This window comes from Rhinoderma darwinii, chromosome 3 (assembly GCF_050947455.1).
Source record: "Rhinoderma darwinii isolate aRhiDar2 chromosome 3, aRhiDar2.hap1, whole genome shotgun sequence".
NCBI lineage: Eukaryota > Metazoa > Chordata > Amphibia > Anura > Rhinodermatidae > Rhinoderma > Rhinoderma darwinii.
Window position 1 is genome coordinate 8,416,940 of NC_134689.1, and position 17,392 is coordinate 8,434,331.

At 39.1% G+C, this 17,392-nt stretch overlaps 2 protein-coding genes across 6 annotated transcripts in view; one reads left to right on the top strand and one right to left on the bottom strand.

The window, feature by feature from the left end:
• Nucleotides 1–15,089, top strand: part of LOC142748662 (E3 ubiquitin/ISG15 ligase TRIM25-like) — a 232,115-nt gene extending 217,026 nt beyond the window's left edge. For 2 of the 5 annotated variants that reach the window (XR_012882282.1, XR_012882279.1), the window contains one exon: nt 13,431–13,501. Coding sequence is in view for 1 of the 5 variants with exons in the window: in XM_075855828.1 (XP_075711943.1) it covers nt 13,431–13,529 (99 nt within the window). In the remaining 4 variants the exon portion in view is untranslated. Of the gene's footprint in view, nt 1–13,430 lie in introns of all 5 variants that reach the window. The other 3 variants (XR_012882280.1, XR_012882281.1, XM_075855828.1) reach the window with 3 other exon arrangements.
• The window catches only part of LARGE1 (LARGE xylosyl- and glucuronyltransferase 1), a 394,217-nt gene that overhangs the window by 256,770 nt on the left and 120,055 nt on the right, over nt 1–17,392 (bottom strand). Inside the window, exon 2 of the mRNA XM_075855826.1 lies at nt 15,225–15,414. Within this exon, the coding sequence (XP_075711941.1) occupies nt 15,225–15,330 (106 nt within the window). The 5' untranslated portion in view covers nt 15,331–15,414. The remainder of the gene's footprint in view (nt 1–15,224; nt 15,415–17,392) is intronic.

Genomic DNA, 17,392 nt, shown 5'->3' on the forward strand with positions numbered 1-17,392 from the left:
TAGTAGTTATATTCTTGTATATAGGGGCAGTATTATAGTAATTATATTCTTGTATATAGGGGCAGTATTATAGTAGTTATATTCTTTTATATAGGAGCAGTATTATAGTAGTTATATTCTTGTATATAGGGGCAGTATTATAGTAGTTATATTCTTGTATATAGGGGGCAGTATTATAGTAGTTATATTCTTGTATATAGGGGGCAGTATTATAGTAGTTATATTCTTGAATATAGGGGCAGTATTATAGTAGTTATATTCTTGTATATAGGGGGCAGTATTATAGTAGTTATATTCTTGTATATAGGGGCAGTATTATAGTAGTTATATTCTTGTATATAGGGGCAGTATTATAGTAGTTATATTCTTGTATATAGGGGGCAGTATTATAGTAGTTATATTCTTGTATATAGGGGGCAGTATTATAGTAGTTATATTCTTGTATATAGGGGCAGTATTATAGTAATTATATTCTTGTATATAGGAGCAGTATTATAGTAGTTATATTCTTGTATATAGGGGCAGTATTATAGTAGTTATATTCTTGTATATAGGGGCAGTATTATAGTAATTATATTCTTGTATATAGGAGCAGTATTATAGTAGTTATATTCTTGTATATAGGGGCAGTATTATAGTAGTTATATTCTTGTATATAGGGGCAGTATTATAGTAGTTATATTCTTGTATATAGGGGCAGTATTATAGTAGTTATATTCTTGTATATAGGGTGCAGTATTATAGTAGTTATATTCTTGTATATAGGGGCAGTATTATAGTAGTTATATTCTTGTATATAGGAGCAGTATTATAGTAGTTATATTCTTGTATATATGGGCAGTATTATAGTAGTTATATTCTTGTATATAGGAGGCAGTATTATAGTAGTTATATTCTTGTATATAGGGGGCAGTATTATAGTAGTTATATTCTTGTATATAGGAGGCAGTATTATAGTAGTTATATTCTTGTATATGGGGGGCAGTATTATAGTAGTTATATTCTTGTATATAGGGGGCAGTATTATAGTAGTTATATTCTTGTATATAGGAGGCAGTATTATAGTAGTTATATTCTTGTATATAGGGGCAGTATTATAGTAGTTATATTCTTGTATATAGGGGGCAGTATTATAGTAGTTATATTCTTGTATATAGGAGGCAGTATTATAGTAGTTATATTCTTGTATATAGGGGCAGTATTATAGTAGTTATATTCTTGTACATAGGGGCAGTATTATAGTAATTATATTCTTGTATATAGGGGGCAGTATTATAGTAGTTATATTCTAGTACATAGGGAACAGTATTATCATGAGATTCTTTAATTAAACAGATTCTATTGTAGCTGCACAATCTTCACATTTTCTGCAGAGTTGTGGAGTTGACTTTTATAGTTAGAAACATTTCCTGTGCATATTAATAATTAAAATAACTTTTAACTAAAATACCCCTATATGTCCCATAACCCAGGCTAATCATTGCTTCTGCTCTACAGCTACAAATTCTCCCTTCCATCTCTTCGTTTCCTGGTGCTCGGAGGGCGCAGGGAAGAGACCCTTTTAATTATTCAAATATTCAAAGCGAGGTCTGATTAAATATGCAAATTAATTGCACAACTAGCCTCTTACAAACAGCGTGACGCTGGTCTTAAGAACAAAGCTGAGACCGTGAGTCGCCTCCATCCCATCCCTTCTCCTCTTTCCTTTTAATTACATCTTTGCAGCCCAAATATGCTCTACCCAGAATCCTTCTAAAAAAGACCATCCCCCACTCAGCGCCCAGGCCTATTATAATGAGTATTATGTAACCAAGTCCCTTGGGCCACTCAGCTGAAAAAAGTACTTTAATGCCAATTAGAGGAATCCTTGACTTGATTTTATTCCCCTTGTTTTATTTCAACTGAGAGAAGAGAATTCGGAAGACGTTTGTTATTCTTGTCCTTGATGCAATATCATGAATATCTTATATCCGAACAGTTGTGATGTCATCAATATCATGTACGCATCAATATATTCTACACATATTCTGTATTAAATAACTTTATTTTTCTTGAACTGATTTTTAATTACTCTATGTTTTCTACTCTACTCACATCCAAAGCTTTGTTTTATTTTTAGAATTTGACCGTTTTTTGTATTTTAGCTATACCTGTGGGACCTCCCTACTGCCCTCTGCTGCTGTTTCAGTGTTTATAAGCATAGAGAACAATATAGGGAACTGTTAGGGGTGTGTCTGTCAGCATAGAGTTGACAGATTTCAGGTATTAGTCAGCATTATTGCTGTAGATGCAGCTTTGGATGTGATTAGAGTATGATGTAACGCATGATCAGTATAGTTTCAGTAAACTAAGGTACTAGTAATGTTTAGGATCTCACACATAAACCTTCTCAGTGCTACTTAATGGCCATGAGGGGTCATGAGGTGGGCTATTTACTTGACACTTGGGGAGGCGTTTAGTAAGAAAAATTGAACTGGTTAATCAGTATCTTCTTAATTTGGTGATTCATGTCTTAATTTATCTTAGATTTTTTTCTGATACAAAGCTCCAAATCCCCTGCAAAGTAATTAAAACATAACATTTCAGCTACCTGCAGTCACCACTAGAGGGAGCTCAGGAGCTTACTGCATACTGTTTTATTATTGAGTTCAATGATAAATCAGTATGCAGTAAGCTCCACAGCTCCTCCTAGTGGTGGATGCAGGCAATACGATTTTTTCATGTAACTCTATGTATGTTCAGGGGATTTGGTGCTCTGTTTCAGAAAAAATGTCATAAAGATTTATTAAGAAATTAATCAGCAAGGAATTTTGGAACTATTTAGACTAAAAATAATAAAACAAAATAGTGGTTGAGGTTTGACATTCACTATAAGATGCCCTATTCTAATGACAAATTTGGTGTCTTTGATTGGCTGGTTAATCAGGGACATACACTTAAAGGGATTGTCTATATTAGGTCATTCCTAACGTTATATTTCTCACATGGGGTCTCGCTGCTGAATCTGTAGGGCTGTCCATTGCTCTCAATGGGCGTCCGTCACATCCATTGGATCAGACTCTTCAGAAGCTGGACCTGATGCCCATGGGATACCCCCAGCCCCTTTAATTTGCCTGGCACATCCTATTAGGGCACATAATAAGGAGTTTTTCTTATTACAGACTTCCCCTTTAAGGCGGCTATTGCTATTGATCCTTTCTCCTAGTTGTAGATAATTACTTGAGAATTTCAAGTTAGGAAAACTCAATACAAATGAGTCACCCGAACTTCTTGGACGGAGGAGACTTGGAAGCCCCCTCCTCCCCCGATAGAGAAGATATTGAGCCATCACAAAGAGAGGAGAGTCTGACGCATGAACATCCTTATATATTGTTACAATGTATCACAGACGTATGAACCGCTCACTGATTGGATGAGCCATTTATTCTGCTGTTCTCTGCCCCCATCACTATACCCTGCTGGAGACCACAACAATTTCCTTAACCCTTTACTGATCCAAACATCCATACAAGGGGTGTACTGACCTTCACAATGAGACGGCAATAATCAATAACGGACTTTTAAATCACGATTACCACCGTTAAAGGGTATGAAGACTTTTGCAACCACTTATTTATTGCTTCAATACATCTAAAATAAAAAAAATGAAGCAATCTTGATTAAAAAAAATTGCTTATCGTTTTTGGTATACAGCACCAACGCAGACCTATGTGTCCTACAGACTACGACCAAACCCTGTGTCTAGTCCGATCCTGCAGTCATGTGTTACTTCACTCCCATTGCACCTCTTATTGATAATCTACAGAGACACATAAGTCAGCATAGGAGCTGCATACACAAAACGGTAGCAGATTTTTAAACAGGACTAATTGTGTCAATACAGCTAAAATTAAAAAAAAATTAAGCAACCTGCACATAATCTTGATTAAAAATCTCCTATCGTTTTTGGTATGCAGCACCTACTCAGACCTATGTGTCCTACAGACTACGAACAAATCTGTGAAGTCTGATCCTGCAGTCATGCGTCACTTCACTCCCTCTGTACCTCTTATTGGTAATCTACAGAGGCACATAAATCTGCATAGGAGCTGCATACACAAAACGGTAGGGGATTTTTAAACCAGATTATTTGGAAAATTGCTTTATTTTTCATTTTAGAAACACTGGAGCAATAAAGAAACGGTTGCAAAAGTCTCCACGTCCCTTTAGGTTGATTAAATGTTTTTTTTCCCGAGGATGCGAGGTGGATCATGTGATCGAGGGATCGCAGATAGAAGAGGCTTTATAGTGGAAGTAATCAGTAAGGCACCAAAATTTAAAGGGACCAGTCCCGGTAATAGATTCCTTTTAATTGATTCAACCCATTTGCTGTCGGCAAACGTCTGACATCACGATATTAAATTTGTATTTCCATTTCCTGGTGAGCAGTTTTCTCCAAAAATGTAAAAAAAATGTTTTCTACCCGACCGTGTTTGCTTGCGGTACAACCTTCAGCGCTGCGTTCTGCGGGAAGACACGGCTTTAATAGACCGCGTGCATGTTAATGGTGCGGAGCGCTCTGCGCAAACAAATAATATTATTACCTCTATGTCAGTCATTCAATCACGTCCTGCCTTTCAGTCCTGAGCCGCGCTCAGTCGCCCCCTCCCCCTCCCAATGACAGAGATCTTTCTCAATGCAGCTACGTCAGGCCAGAGCGGGCTGCTTGGCACGGTGTCTGCAGCGACAGATTAACCGACCTCCTGCCGACAGCTACTGCGGCTTAGCCGGAGAGATGAGCGGAAAATTAAACTTTTCATCCGTCCTGATGAAGATTAATATCTTTTCTCTGACGAGCGGAGAGCGCTTAATCTATGCTATTACTATGGAATCGCTGAGGTGTAAGCTCCGCAACACGGCTGTCAACCCGAGTCAGTCCTGACCGGAGGTTTACATGCTCCGCTGTATAATCAATGTTCTGTACATAGGAAGAGCCCTGGGACATGTCTACACAGGGATCCATTATCAGACTTATCATTTAGAACCATATGGTGTGGGGGTTTTGTTATAAATAACGAATAACGAAAAAAAAAATTCAAAAAGTTGCAAATCAAAAACAAGGCAGGGTCCAAAAACTGACCCGAAATAAGATCAATGGCCCAAGAATGAGCTTAGAACGTTGTTTTCAATATGTGTGGCCTCCACCTGTTGTAAAACTACAACTCCCACCATGCTCTGACAAATGATTTTTTTTTTCCAAAAAGTTGCAAAGTAAAAACTAGACCAACTACAATATTTCAAATTATTGGCACAATCATGACCTTAGAGCAGTGTTGTAAAAATCTGTGGCCTGTTGTGAAACTATAACTCCCATCATGACACGACAGACAAAAAAAACATTCAAAAAGTTGCAAAAAAAAAGCTTTGCAGGGCCCGGAGCCCGACCCTAAATAGGATCAGTGGCACAATCATGACCTTAGAACCTTGTTTACAATGTGTGGCCCTCCAGCTGCTGTAAAATCACAACTCCCATCATGGCCGGCGTGCCAAAAAACATTCAAAAAGTTGCAAAGCCGAGACTTTGCAGGGACCAGGCTCTGAACGACGCAAATAATCAAAATCAGTGGCCGAATCATGAGCTTAGTTCCCAAAGCTGTCTCCCAAGCTGCTGTGAAACTAAAAGTAGCCCCACACCTGTTTATTGGTGTGGCGCTGTTTTTGGAAGAAAGCAGAAATTTTTTCCTAATCCTGGACAACCCCTTTAAACAAAAAATATCTTGAAGATAAAAGAGAAAATTCTGAATAACTGCATCAACCACAAGGGGGAGCTTAAGAGCTTACTGTATACTGTTTCATCATAGGGTTCAATATATAAACAATATGCAGTACGCTCTTGAGCTCCCCCTAGTGGTGACTGGAGGTAGCCAGGATTTTATCATTTCATTCTAGGTCTATGCAGGGGATTTATGAGCACAGAAGTTTGGACAGGTGGCACAGTACCACTTAAACAAGAAGAGGGTTTGGACAGTTCGACCTATTTAATAAATAGTTAAGGATTTATGGGTATTAATGCTACAGAATGTCAAACGAATCCAACGTGCCGTCCGGTATAATAGGAAGGATATAATTAAGCCAGTGGGGAATTCATAGATCCGCCGCTGCAGAGCTACGAAGTATAATCAGTCATGATCGACACTCCAATAAGGAGCAGAGTTCGCCGCTTCCTCTTATTCCTCACCAGTGACGGCCGGAGGAGGACAGACGATTGCTGACCAAGCATTTCCCCCGGGTGCACAAATGAAAATATTCTCTTCCTCTAAGATCATATAAAATATTGATTAGTGCAGAAATCCAGGGCTCCATGTCAAGGACATTTTTAAAAGAAAAGCGTTGGGAATTGAAGGAAGGCAAGAAAGAGAATAATAAGCGACAATCATCGCCATAGCATCAAAATAAAACATTAACCCATTATGTAACCGGGGGTCAAGGAGCCTAGTCAAAAACTACCTTTGCCCCCCCCCCCTTCTGTTTCCAAAGGTCGTATCCCCAGCTCTACAAGAGTCCAAAATAGTAAATCCAACACAGAGGATAGATAGATAGATATGAGATAGATAGATAGATAGATAGATAGATAGATAGATAGATATGAGATAGATAGATAGATAGATAGATAGATAGATAGATAGATAGATATGAGATAGATAGATATGAGATAGATAGATAGATAGATAGATAGATAGATAGATAGATAGATATGAGATAGATAGATAGATAGATGTCACGTAGGGTACGTGGACCCACTGGGACGTACCGCCTTGACAGTATGGCAGCTGGCCAACAGGTCACAGGTAACAGTCTATAGTTCGTATAGGGTACCTGTCGTAGCTCGGACAGTAGTAAGGCAGGCTCGGCTGGGACTAGGCAGCAGGCAGGCGCCAGGCATGGAATACAGCACAGCCCGACTTCAGCTCAAAACGGCTCTTGACCAGGATAGCACGGGATACAGGTTACAGGTAGCAGGAACGGAACACTGGGAACTTGGAAACACTAGGAGACCATTTGCTTAGACAAGGTAAGACAACAAGGCTCAGGCAAGGCAGGAAGGGGCTGGGCCCCTCTTATAGTCCAGGGTGCTCATGTGCTAATTTTGATGACTTTAACTCAGGTGCGTGCGCTGGCCCTTTAAGAGCGGGCACGAGCGTGCGCGCCCACCCTACGGGACCCGGCCGAGGTAAGCGGAGACTGGTGTCTCCTGAGGAGGAGGCTGGGACCAGCACTCGCAGATCCATGGCTGCGGCTGTCAGGAGGTGAGTGAGCCTGACGGCCCGCGGCCATGGGCATGACAGTAGATAGATCGATAGTAAAATAGATAAATACAAACTTAGAAAAATATATTTCTAAAATTTGCATTATGTTTTAAAAAAGACAAAGAAAAAACCTTGTTCCTGATTAATCCACGGAGATCCGCAGTTTGGACAGATTTCTGTTTATCCAGATACTTGTGTAGAAAACATTTGGAGAAGGTAATTCTTATACAGTTGGAAACATCTGTTGGAGCCAATAACAGTCAAGTAAGATTGTGTACGAGCAGCAGAGTCCCAGCATGAGCAAATGTGCAGTGTCAGGCTGTCAGGCGGGAGGGCTCCACAGTGAACAGGATCGGCAGGTTCAGAGGATCGGCAGGACTTCAGTCAATATGTACAAGACATGGCGGGAAATCAAGTGCCACCAATGGAGAACAAGCCGAAATTTACAATAAGAATGTACCTGTCACAATGACATTAATTCACATTTGAGTCTTTGAACTGTGTATCGAGAAGTAGAAGACATTCTGTTAAAGGGTATATTCACACAAAAGATAGATAGATAGATAGATAGATAGATAGATAGATAGATAGATAGATAGATAGATAGATAGATAGATAGATAGATAGATAGATAGATAAAAGATCATTAGGCAGAGCAGTCAAGTGAGACTCATGCAGTGATACACAATCTTACTTGACAGGTAACCATCTATCTCCACACAAATAATATCTATAAATAAATACAATTACCATCTACAATAAATATAAAGTTAATTGTTACAAAGGAAATGAAAACGAACTACCCAAACATTCAGAACCATTTGCCATCAGCATCCGAAAAAAACAACATTAGAAAATATTCGGATCCTTTTTTCGTATTTCTGACAAACTGTCAATAATTATGGGCTGCGTATGGACCCCATGGCAGTTCCACTTTCTTTTAAGCCTGTACTTATACCAGTATCAATAGATATTTTTTCCTTTACTCCACTTTGATACTCCTCTTGTTGGTCTGTTAGTTAATGCAGAATCGATAAATATGTCCTGTGAGTTTCGATGGGTAATTTTATCCATGATTCAGAAATGGGGTGTTTGGTTGACCCATGGTATTTTTGGGTGACATGATATTCAGATAGAGATAAGAAAAAAAAACAATATTTCTATTACTTTTTCAGTCTACTTTTCTCTTATTTATTACAAAAAAAATAAGAATCTGCAGACCGGGACATAAGACGAAAGCTACAGCCCAGTATCGCCGTATAACGGGAGCGCCGCAGGACGCCTGATGGAGTCTAGCAGTGAGGGATTCCTGTTAGGATATTTCTGCAGAATAAAGTCCCCAGGATACTGTGGATTACAAACAACTTGAGCTGTATGTGCTTTTATCATAACTAGCGCTGTTCTCCATCTCTGAAGATCTGGACGTGTACAGACAGCGCTCCGGAAAATGAGAAGCAAAGAAGTGTCTACTATTGTAAATAAAATAATAATACGCAAGGCACATCACAGTTTTTCTAAAATTTAGATATACACTATATGGCCAAAGTATTTTAACGATTCTCCTAATTATTGAGTTCAGGTGTTTCAGCCGCATCCATTGCAAACAGGTGCATAAAATCAAGCACACAGTCAAACAATCTCCATAGACCAACATTGCTAGTGATATGGGTCGTACTGAAGAGCTCAGTGATTTGGCACTGCCACAGAATGCCCCCTCTGCCACAAGTCATGTTGTGAAATTTCTAATCTGCTAGATCTGCCCCGGTCACCTGTAAGATTTAGTATTGTCTGCTAGATCTGCCCCGGTCACCTGTAAGTGTTAGCATTGTCTGCTAGATCTGCCCCGGTCACCTGTAAGTGTTATTATTATCTGCTAGATCTGCCACGGTCATCTGTAAGTGTTATTATTATCTGATAGATCTGCCCTGGTTACCTGTAAGTGTCATTATTATCTGCTAGATCTGCCCCGGTCATCTGTAAGTGTAATTATTATCTGCTAGATCTGCCCCGGTCACCTGTAAGTGGTCTTATTGCAAAATGGAAGCATCTAGTAGTAACAACAGCTCAGCCATGAAACTGACAGAGCGGGGCCGCCGGATGCTGATGCGCGTGGGCCGTAAAAGTTGCCTATTCTCTGTTGTATTACTCACTACAGAGATCCACACTGCCTCTAGAAGTGTCACCAGAACTGTGCGTCCGGAGCTTCATGAAATGGGTTTCCATAGCCACTGCACACAAGCCTGAGATCAGAAAGCACAATGCCAAGCGGCGGCTGGCGTGGTGTAAAGCACATCATTATAGGACTCTGGAGCAGCGTGTTATCTGGAGTAAGGAATCACGTCCTGATGGAGGAATCTGGGTTTGGTGGATGCCAGGTGAACGCTACCTACTGGAATGCTTAGTGCCCACTGTAATATTTGGAGGAGATGGGGTAATGGTTGGAGTGTTTTTCAGGGTTTGACCCCTTATTTCCATTGAGGGGTAATGTTAATGCTGCATCATACAAAGACATCTTGCACAATTGTAGCTTCCAACTTTGCAGTACCAGTTTGAGGATCGGCCTTTTCCTCTTCCAGCATGACCGTGCCCCTGTGCACACAGCGAGCGCTGTAAAGACATGGGGCGAGGAGTTTGGTGTGCAAGAACTCAAGTGGCTGCACAAAGTGCTGACCCCAACCTCATCAAATGCCTTTGGGATAAATTGGAATGCTGATTTTTGAGCCAGACCTTCTCCCCCAACATTAGCGCCAGATCCCACAAAGGCTCTACTGGCTGAATGGGCACATATTCTCACAGATGCCAAAACAACTTGTAGAAAGTCTTCCTAGATGAGTGGGGGCTGTAATAGTCGCAAAAGGGGAAAAGGGGGCCCAACTTCATATTAACGCCCATGGCTTCGAAATTGGATGTCCAACAGCTCATATAGGTGTTTGTGGTCAAGAATTCACATACTTTTGCCCATATACTATACTGTAGTTTTTACGAGAGGCAACCGAGAGGTGGACATCTTCAGGTCTGATGGTGGTAGCCTCCATCTTTACTTGAAGTTTTGGTTACAACAATCAGAGAGGGTGAAGACTTTTAGGTGCCTTGTGAATGTCAAGGACAGCAAGAACTTGGATTCTTGACCAAATCGAGTCCAATGTAGGAGATACATGGAGATGGAGAAATTTAGAAGTCACAACTCATTGGAAAATATAATTATGACCAAAGGAGGACACCCAGCAACACGATGGATGAAGATAATCTCAGAAATTATGAGACCACCCCATTAAGAAACTTGAAGACCCAAGAAGGATTCAGGACTTCTTGAGAAACATTATTCATATGGTCACCAGGACTTGACCTAAAGGTGCATTAAAATGATAATAGTAGAGATGTCGAAACCATGATGAGATGAAACCACACCTGATCTACCTATACACCGTAGTTAGAAGATCATGGCCCACCTTCTTATTAAAGGGATATTCCCCCATGTTATATCTTGTCAAAGAGTCCCCAAGAAGTGCAGAATTCATGAAGGGCCCTGTTCATCTATGTACGATTTGTTAAAGCCCATTTCACTGAGCAGGTCTCCTGGCTATAAGTTGAGGGCACGGGGTCCCACTACTAATTAATTGCCAGGAGAAGCACCCACTGAAATCAATGATTTTCTGTAAATTTCAATAAAATGTTGGGTCCTCCAGAAGCTCTAATCTCTGGCCAATAGACAAGGTCCTGATTGGGAGACAACCCACAATTGCTCTTGTAGGGTACATGGAAATAGTTTGCTTATATTAGACAACCCTCGTAAAGTGGATTTCCCCTTTAAGCTCCTCCCTCTTCAAGTGTCCAACCATGGATTTTCCCTTGGAAATGTTGAGACATTTAGTCTTGGAAAACATCATTCAACAGTCCTTGAAAAGTAGAAAACAAAGTTGTATTTTGCCTTTGACCCACCTCGAAATTACATTAATTATACAGGGCAGCGAGTAGATTGATTCTACACCCCATTAACTTCTAAACTGGTAGGTCATGCTATTGCTGCCTACGTCAAGGACGACTTTATGGCGCCGAAAAATAAATAAACCTCGTTTAAAATCTGTGTTCTTCACATTAACAACGCGTTTTACTGGACTTATCGTATTAAAATAACTCACTTAAAGAACCATTATGAAGTATACACAGTTATAAAAACCGCTTACACCCTAATGGCTTAAACAGCTACGCCTCTGCTACATATCATAAAATTATGGGGTTTGTAGCCATTAAATTCTACATCTAAGTACAGGCTTAATTGAATGTTTGAGTCTCCATGCTCATAATGACAGCAGGGTACAAGCAAATAGCACTCGTTACAAATGAGGGGGTCTCGGTGGGTGTACCCCGGCCTCGGTTTCTTCCTTGGTAGAGTAAGTGCTGACATTATAACACTGCATTAAGTCCATAATTACAGAACATCTTTGCTATTGGCACCCGGCAACACTTAATATCTAAAATAACTAGTAGCAGGGTCATCGAAAGACACATCCGTTGTAATTATTAACCTGGCGCAGGTTTCCAAGTGCAAATTTCCCTCCTCCGCCCCCGATTATATCCACTTTGACAACTTTTTACATGGACTACATCACACATTTTTGTATAGGGTGGGTTAGTGGTTAGTGATACGATTGCTGTAATATCCCTGGGGGTCTAGGGTGGTCTAGTGATTTAATACTATAGGTGTATCTACCAGGGTAGGAGGATAGCAGCTGCTTATTTGCATTATCCCGGTATTGTGACATCATGTGTCCATTTGACCTGCATGTGACATCATTATGACTTTTGCCTATGCTGTGATGTCACGGTGCACACTGTGACCATTTTTGTGCTATAATATCATGGTGTGAATTATCGCTGTACTTTGACATCACTTGGTGCATTCTTCTTGCACTTTGACCTCACTTTGTGCATCAACCTTGTACTGTGGCATCACAGACCTGTGTTTTAACTTCACATAGTATATTATCCCTGTACCGTGACCTCACTGAGTGTATTATCTCACTATTATGACATCACTCTGTGCATGATTCCTGTCCTGTAATTTTATTCATTATCCCTTTACTATGACATTAAATGGTGTATTATGTTTTTGATATCACATCACTGTATGAATTATCTAAGTGCTGTGATGTCACTTTGTGCATTATCCCAGTACTGTGATGTCCCTTTGTGCATTATCCCAGTACTGTGATGTCACTTTGTGCATTATCCCAGTACTGTGATGTCACTTTGCGCAATATCCCAGTACTGTGATGTCACTTTGTGCATTATCCCGTACTGTGATGTCACGTTGTGCATTATCCCATTACTGTGATGTCAAGTTGTGCATTATCCCATTACTGTGATGTCACTTTGTGCATTATCCCAGTACTGAGATGTTACTTTGTGCATTATCACTGTACTGTAACATAACTTTGGCTAATAGGTGGAGGGTCTTGAGTGGGGGGAATGCTCTTTATGATGTCCATATACCCTAATAGGGCATATGGAAAGAGGTTGACCAGTTGAGTCAACCCTTTTGGGATTCAAATGTTGGTAAATATGTCAATGGTCCAGAGATTTCAGACAAAGAATATGGCTTCCATATAAAGCGGTTGACCCTCTCATCTCATATGGACGTCATAGACTCGGGACCGCTCCCTCTATTAGCCAGAACGGATGTAAAGAGTGTCTCCGACTCTGGTGGACTCTCGTGGTTGCCAGATTGGACAATCCCTTTAAGCTCCCACCAGCGATAGATCGCCTTGTTCCACATTTCAGGACGGCGGCTTTATTGGTTGCCACCCAGCCGCCTCAGAAATGGCTGAATAGATTTTTTTACAGTTTGCCGGTAGACGAAAACGACTCCAGACTTTAGGGAGAAATTTAAGATATTCTATGTCAACAATACAGACAGAAAGTAAGAACACCCCTTTCCCCAGCCTCTTATTACCGCGTAGAAAAAAAAATAAAGAAATCAGCCGCAGAAAATCAGCAGAAGTCAGAGGAAGATAATGACAAAATCCTCGATGCCCGGCTCCGACCCTAATTACACCATCGCCTCCTTATCCTGATATATAAAGCAGACAGCACTCTTATAACCAAGACGTCTTCTATTTTATCTTTTTTATTTTATTTTTTTAGATTTGGTTCCACCGCATGTGCGAAACGCGTGACAACTATGATCGATCCCCTGGAATGGAGATAGATGAAACAAACGGGAAGCAATCTGTGAGCTTCTGATAATAGGATCAAAATATACTCCATTTCCACACCCAGAAACATGAAGACACCAATTTTTACGAAATGACTGATGCCTGCCGGCAGTTTTCTGTCCAGAATGAACCGTTCTAATAAAATGTGTTGTTAGTCTATGTTACGATGAGATTTTATGTGCTCATTTAATGCCTTTGCTCTCTTTCACCACCATTTTTTTTTCTTAAATAAAAAATTCAGCAGTCTTGCAGTCTACCGTTTTGTGTATACAGCTGCCATGCAGATCTATGTGTCTCCGTGTGCTGTTTTATCCTTTAGTGATGTGTGAGCCTTCTGCCCCCTGCTTCTTTCTAACCTACAGACATTAGAAAAGGAGGCTGATTGGAGGGAGTAACACAAGACTACAGGGTCAGACTACACATAATTAGTTTGTAGTCTGTAACTATGGAGACAGATAGGTCTGCTTAGGAGCTGTATACACAAAACAGTAGGAGATTGTGGTTATTTTTTCCGATAAAGACTAATAGCAAAAAGCCATAGCATTTTATTTTAGATGAACTGTAGCAATAAAAATGTGGTTGTAAAATTCTATATATCCTTTGTGTGTAGTGTAGTGTTTTGCTTGTACTGTTTGACAATATTATGTAGGTACTGTATAGAAGTATTATGTGTGCACTTTAAGACACTGTTCTATGGATACTGTATGGCACTGTTCATTGTTAGATGATCATTTTATATAGGTTTTATGTAGACACTATATGGCAGTAGTATGTGGGCACTTTATGGCACTGTTGTATGTTCATTGTTAGATTCTCATTTTATATACTGTAAGTCCTATGTAGACACTATATGACAGTAGTATGTTGGCACTGCATGGCACTATTGTGTGTTCTTTGTTCGGTGTTCATTCTATATAAGTCTTATGTAGACACTATATGGCAGTAGTATGTTGGCACTATATGGAACTATTGCACGTTCTTTGTTCAGTGTTCATTCTATGTAAGTATTATGTTGATACTATATGGCAGTAGTATGTGGGCACTAGTGCATGTTCTTTGTTCGGAGTTCATTTTATGTAAGTCTTATGTAGACACTATATGGCAGTAGTATGTGGGCACTGTATGGCAGTAGTATGTGGGCACTATTGCATGTTCTTTGTTCGGAGTTCATTTTATGTAAGTCTTATGTTGATACTATATGGCAGTAGTATGTGGGCACTGTATGGCAGTAGTATGTGGGCACTATTGCATGTTCTTTGTTCGGAGTTCATTTTATGTAAGTCTTATGTAGACACTATATGGCAGTAGTATGTGGGCACTATATGGCAGTAGTATGTGGGCACTATTGCATGTTCTTTGTTCGGAGTTCATTTTATGTAAGTCTTATGTTGATACTATATGGCAGTAGTATGTTGGCACCGTATGGCATTGTATGGCACTGTGTTTATTGTGAGATGTTTTTTTCATGCAAGTCTCATATTGATACTATATGACAGCATTATGTGAGCACTGTATGGCACTGTTGTATATTCACTGTAATATTAGTATTATGAAAACATTATATGGCAGTATTACTGTATAATATTGATATTTGGTACTGTATGGTGTTATTATTTAAGGTACTATCATTTGGTTTGGTGGCATCAGACCTCCAGTCAGAATATGGGTTGGCCAACAATTTGAAATAACAACCACTTAGATATTATTTCAATATTTTACATACCGTCAAAGTGTCCAGTGAACAGATAGATCCAGGTGACGGCCGGAACAAAAAGGAGAGTGAGAGACGCTGCCAGGAACTTCCTTCTCCCCCTGCAGAATCCCAGCATTCTCTCAGAAATGGGCAATCCCAAAGGTCACCGTGGTTCCTACACCGGGAGCATTGTCACTTCATCCACCGGCATGATAATAACCTGCAGAAGAAGAGGTAGAAGATTAAAGTGTATTCCATAAGGGAAAACAAGAATATCAATGGCATACACACAAATCATAGAGCTCCATAGAAAAAATAAGAATACGCCCCCTGCTGACAGCTCCATCAAATGTACCACGATTATATTATTGCTAAACAGCGAGTATTAAACTCAAGGGCGCATGTGTAAATATGAATAATTAAATTCATTATAATTTCACACATAATTATATACCAGAAAAAGCTCAGGTTATACAGGAATAGTCCATATCACTATATACAAGAAGATATATAACTTATACCAGCTGTACATATATAATTATATACAGAATATACCCAGGTTATACCAGCATGCTCCATATCACTATATACAAGAAGATATATAACTTATACCAGCTGTACATATATAATTATATACAGGAGATACCCAGGTTATAGCAGCATGCTCCATATCACTATATACAAGAAGATATATAACTTATACCAGCTGTACATATATAATTATATACAGAAGATACCCAGGTTATACCAGCATGCTCCATATCACTATATACAAGAAGATATATAACTTATACCAGCTGTACATATATAATTATATACAGGAGATACCCAGGTTATAGCAGCATGCTCCATATCACTATATACAAGAAGATGTATAACTTATACCAGCTGTACATATATAATTATATACAGAAGATACCCAGGTTATACCAGCATGCTCCATATCACTATATACAAGAAGATGTATAACTTATACCAGCTGTACATATATAATTATATACAGACGATACCCAGGTTACACCAGCATGCTCCATATCACTATATACAGAAGATGTATAACTTATACCAGCTGTACATATATAATTATATACAGAAGATACCCAGGTTATACCAGCATGCTCCATATCACTATATACAAGAAGATGTATAACTTATACCAGCTGTACATATATAATTATATACAGGAGATACCCAGGTTATACCAGCATGCTCCATATCACTATATACAAGAAGATATATAACTTATACCGGCTGTACATATATAATTATATACAGGAGATACCCAGGTTATACCAGCATGCTCCATATCACTATATACAAGAAGATGTATAACTTATACCAGCTGTACATATATAATTATATACAGAAGATACCCAGGTTATACCAGCATGCTCCATATCACTATATACAAGAAGATGTGTAACTTATACCAGCTGCACATATATAATTATATACAGAATATACCCAGGTTATACCAGCATGCTCCATATCACTATATACAAGAAGATGTATAACTTATACCGGCTGTACATATATAATTATATACAGAAGATACCCAGGTTATACCAGCATGCTCCATATCACTATATACAAGAAGATGTATAACTTATACCAGCTGTACATATATAATTATATACAGGAGATACCCAGGTTATACCAGCATGCTCCATATCACTATATACAAGAAGATGTATAACTTATACCAGCTGTACATATATAATTATATACAGAAGATACCCAGGTTATACCAGATTGCTCCATATCACTATATACAAGAAGATGTATAACTTATACCAGCTGTACATATATAATTATATACAGAAGATACCCAGGTTATACCAGCATGCTCCATATCACTATATACAAGAAGATGTATAACTTATACCAGCTGTACATATATAATTATATACAGAAGATACCCAGGTTATACCAGCATGCTCCATATCACTATATACAAGAAGATGTGTAACTTATACCAGCTGTACATATATAATTATATACAGAAGATACCCAGGTTATACCAGCATGCTCCATATCACTATATACAAGAAGATGTATAACTTATATCAGCTGTACATATATAATTATATACAGACTATACCCAGGTTATACCAGCATGCTCCATATCACTATATACAAGAAGATGTATAACTTATACCAGCTGTACATATATAATTATATACAGGAGATACCCAGGT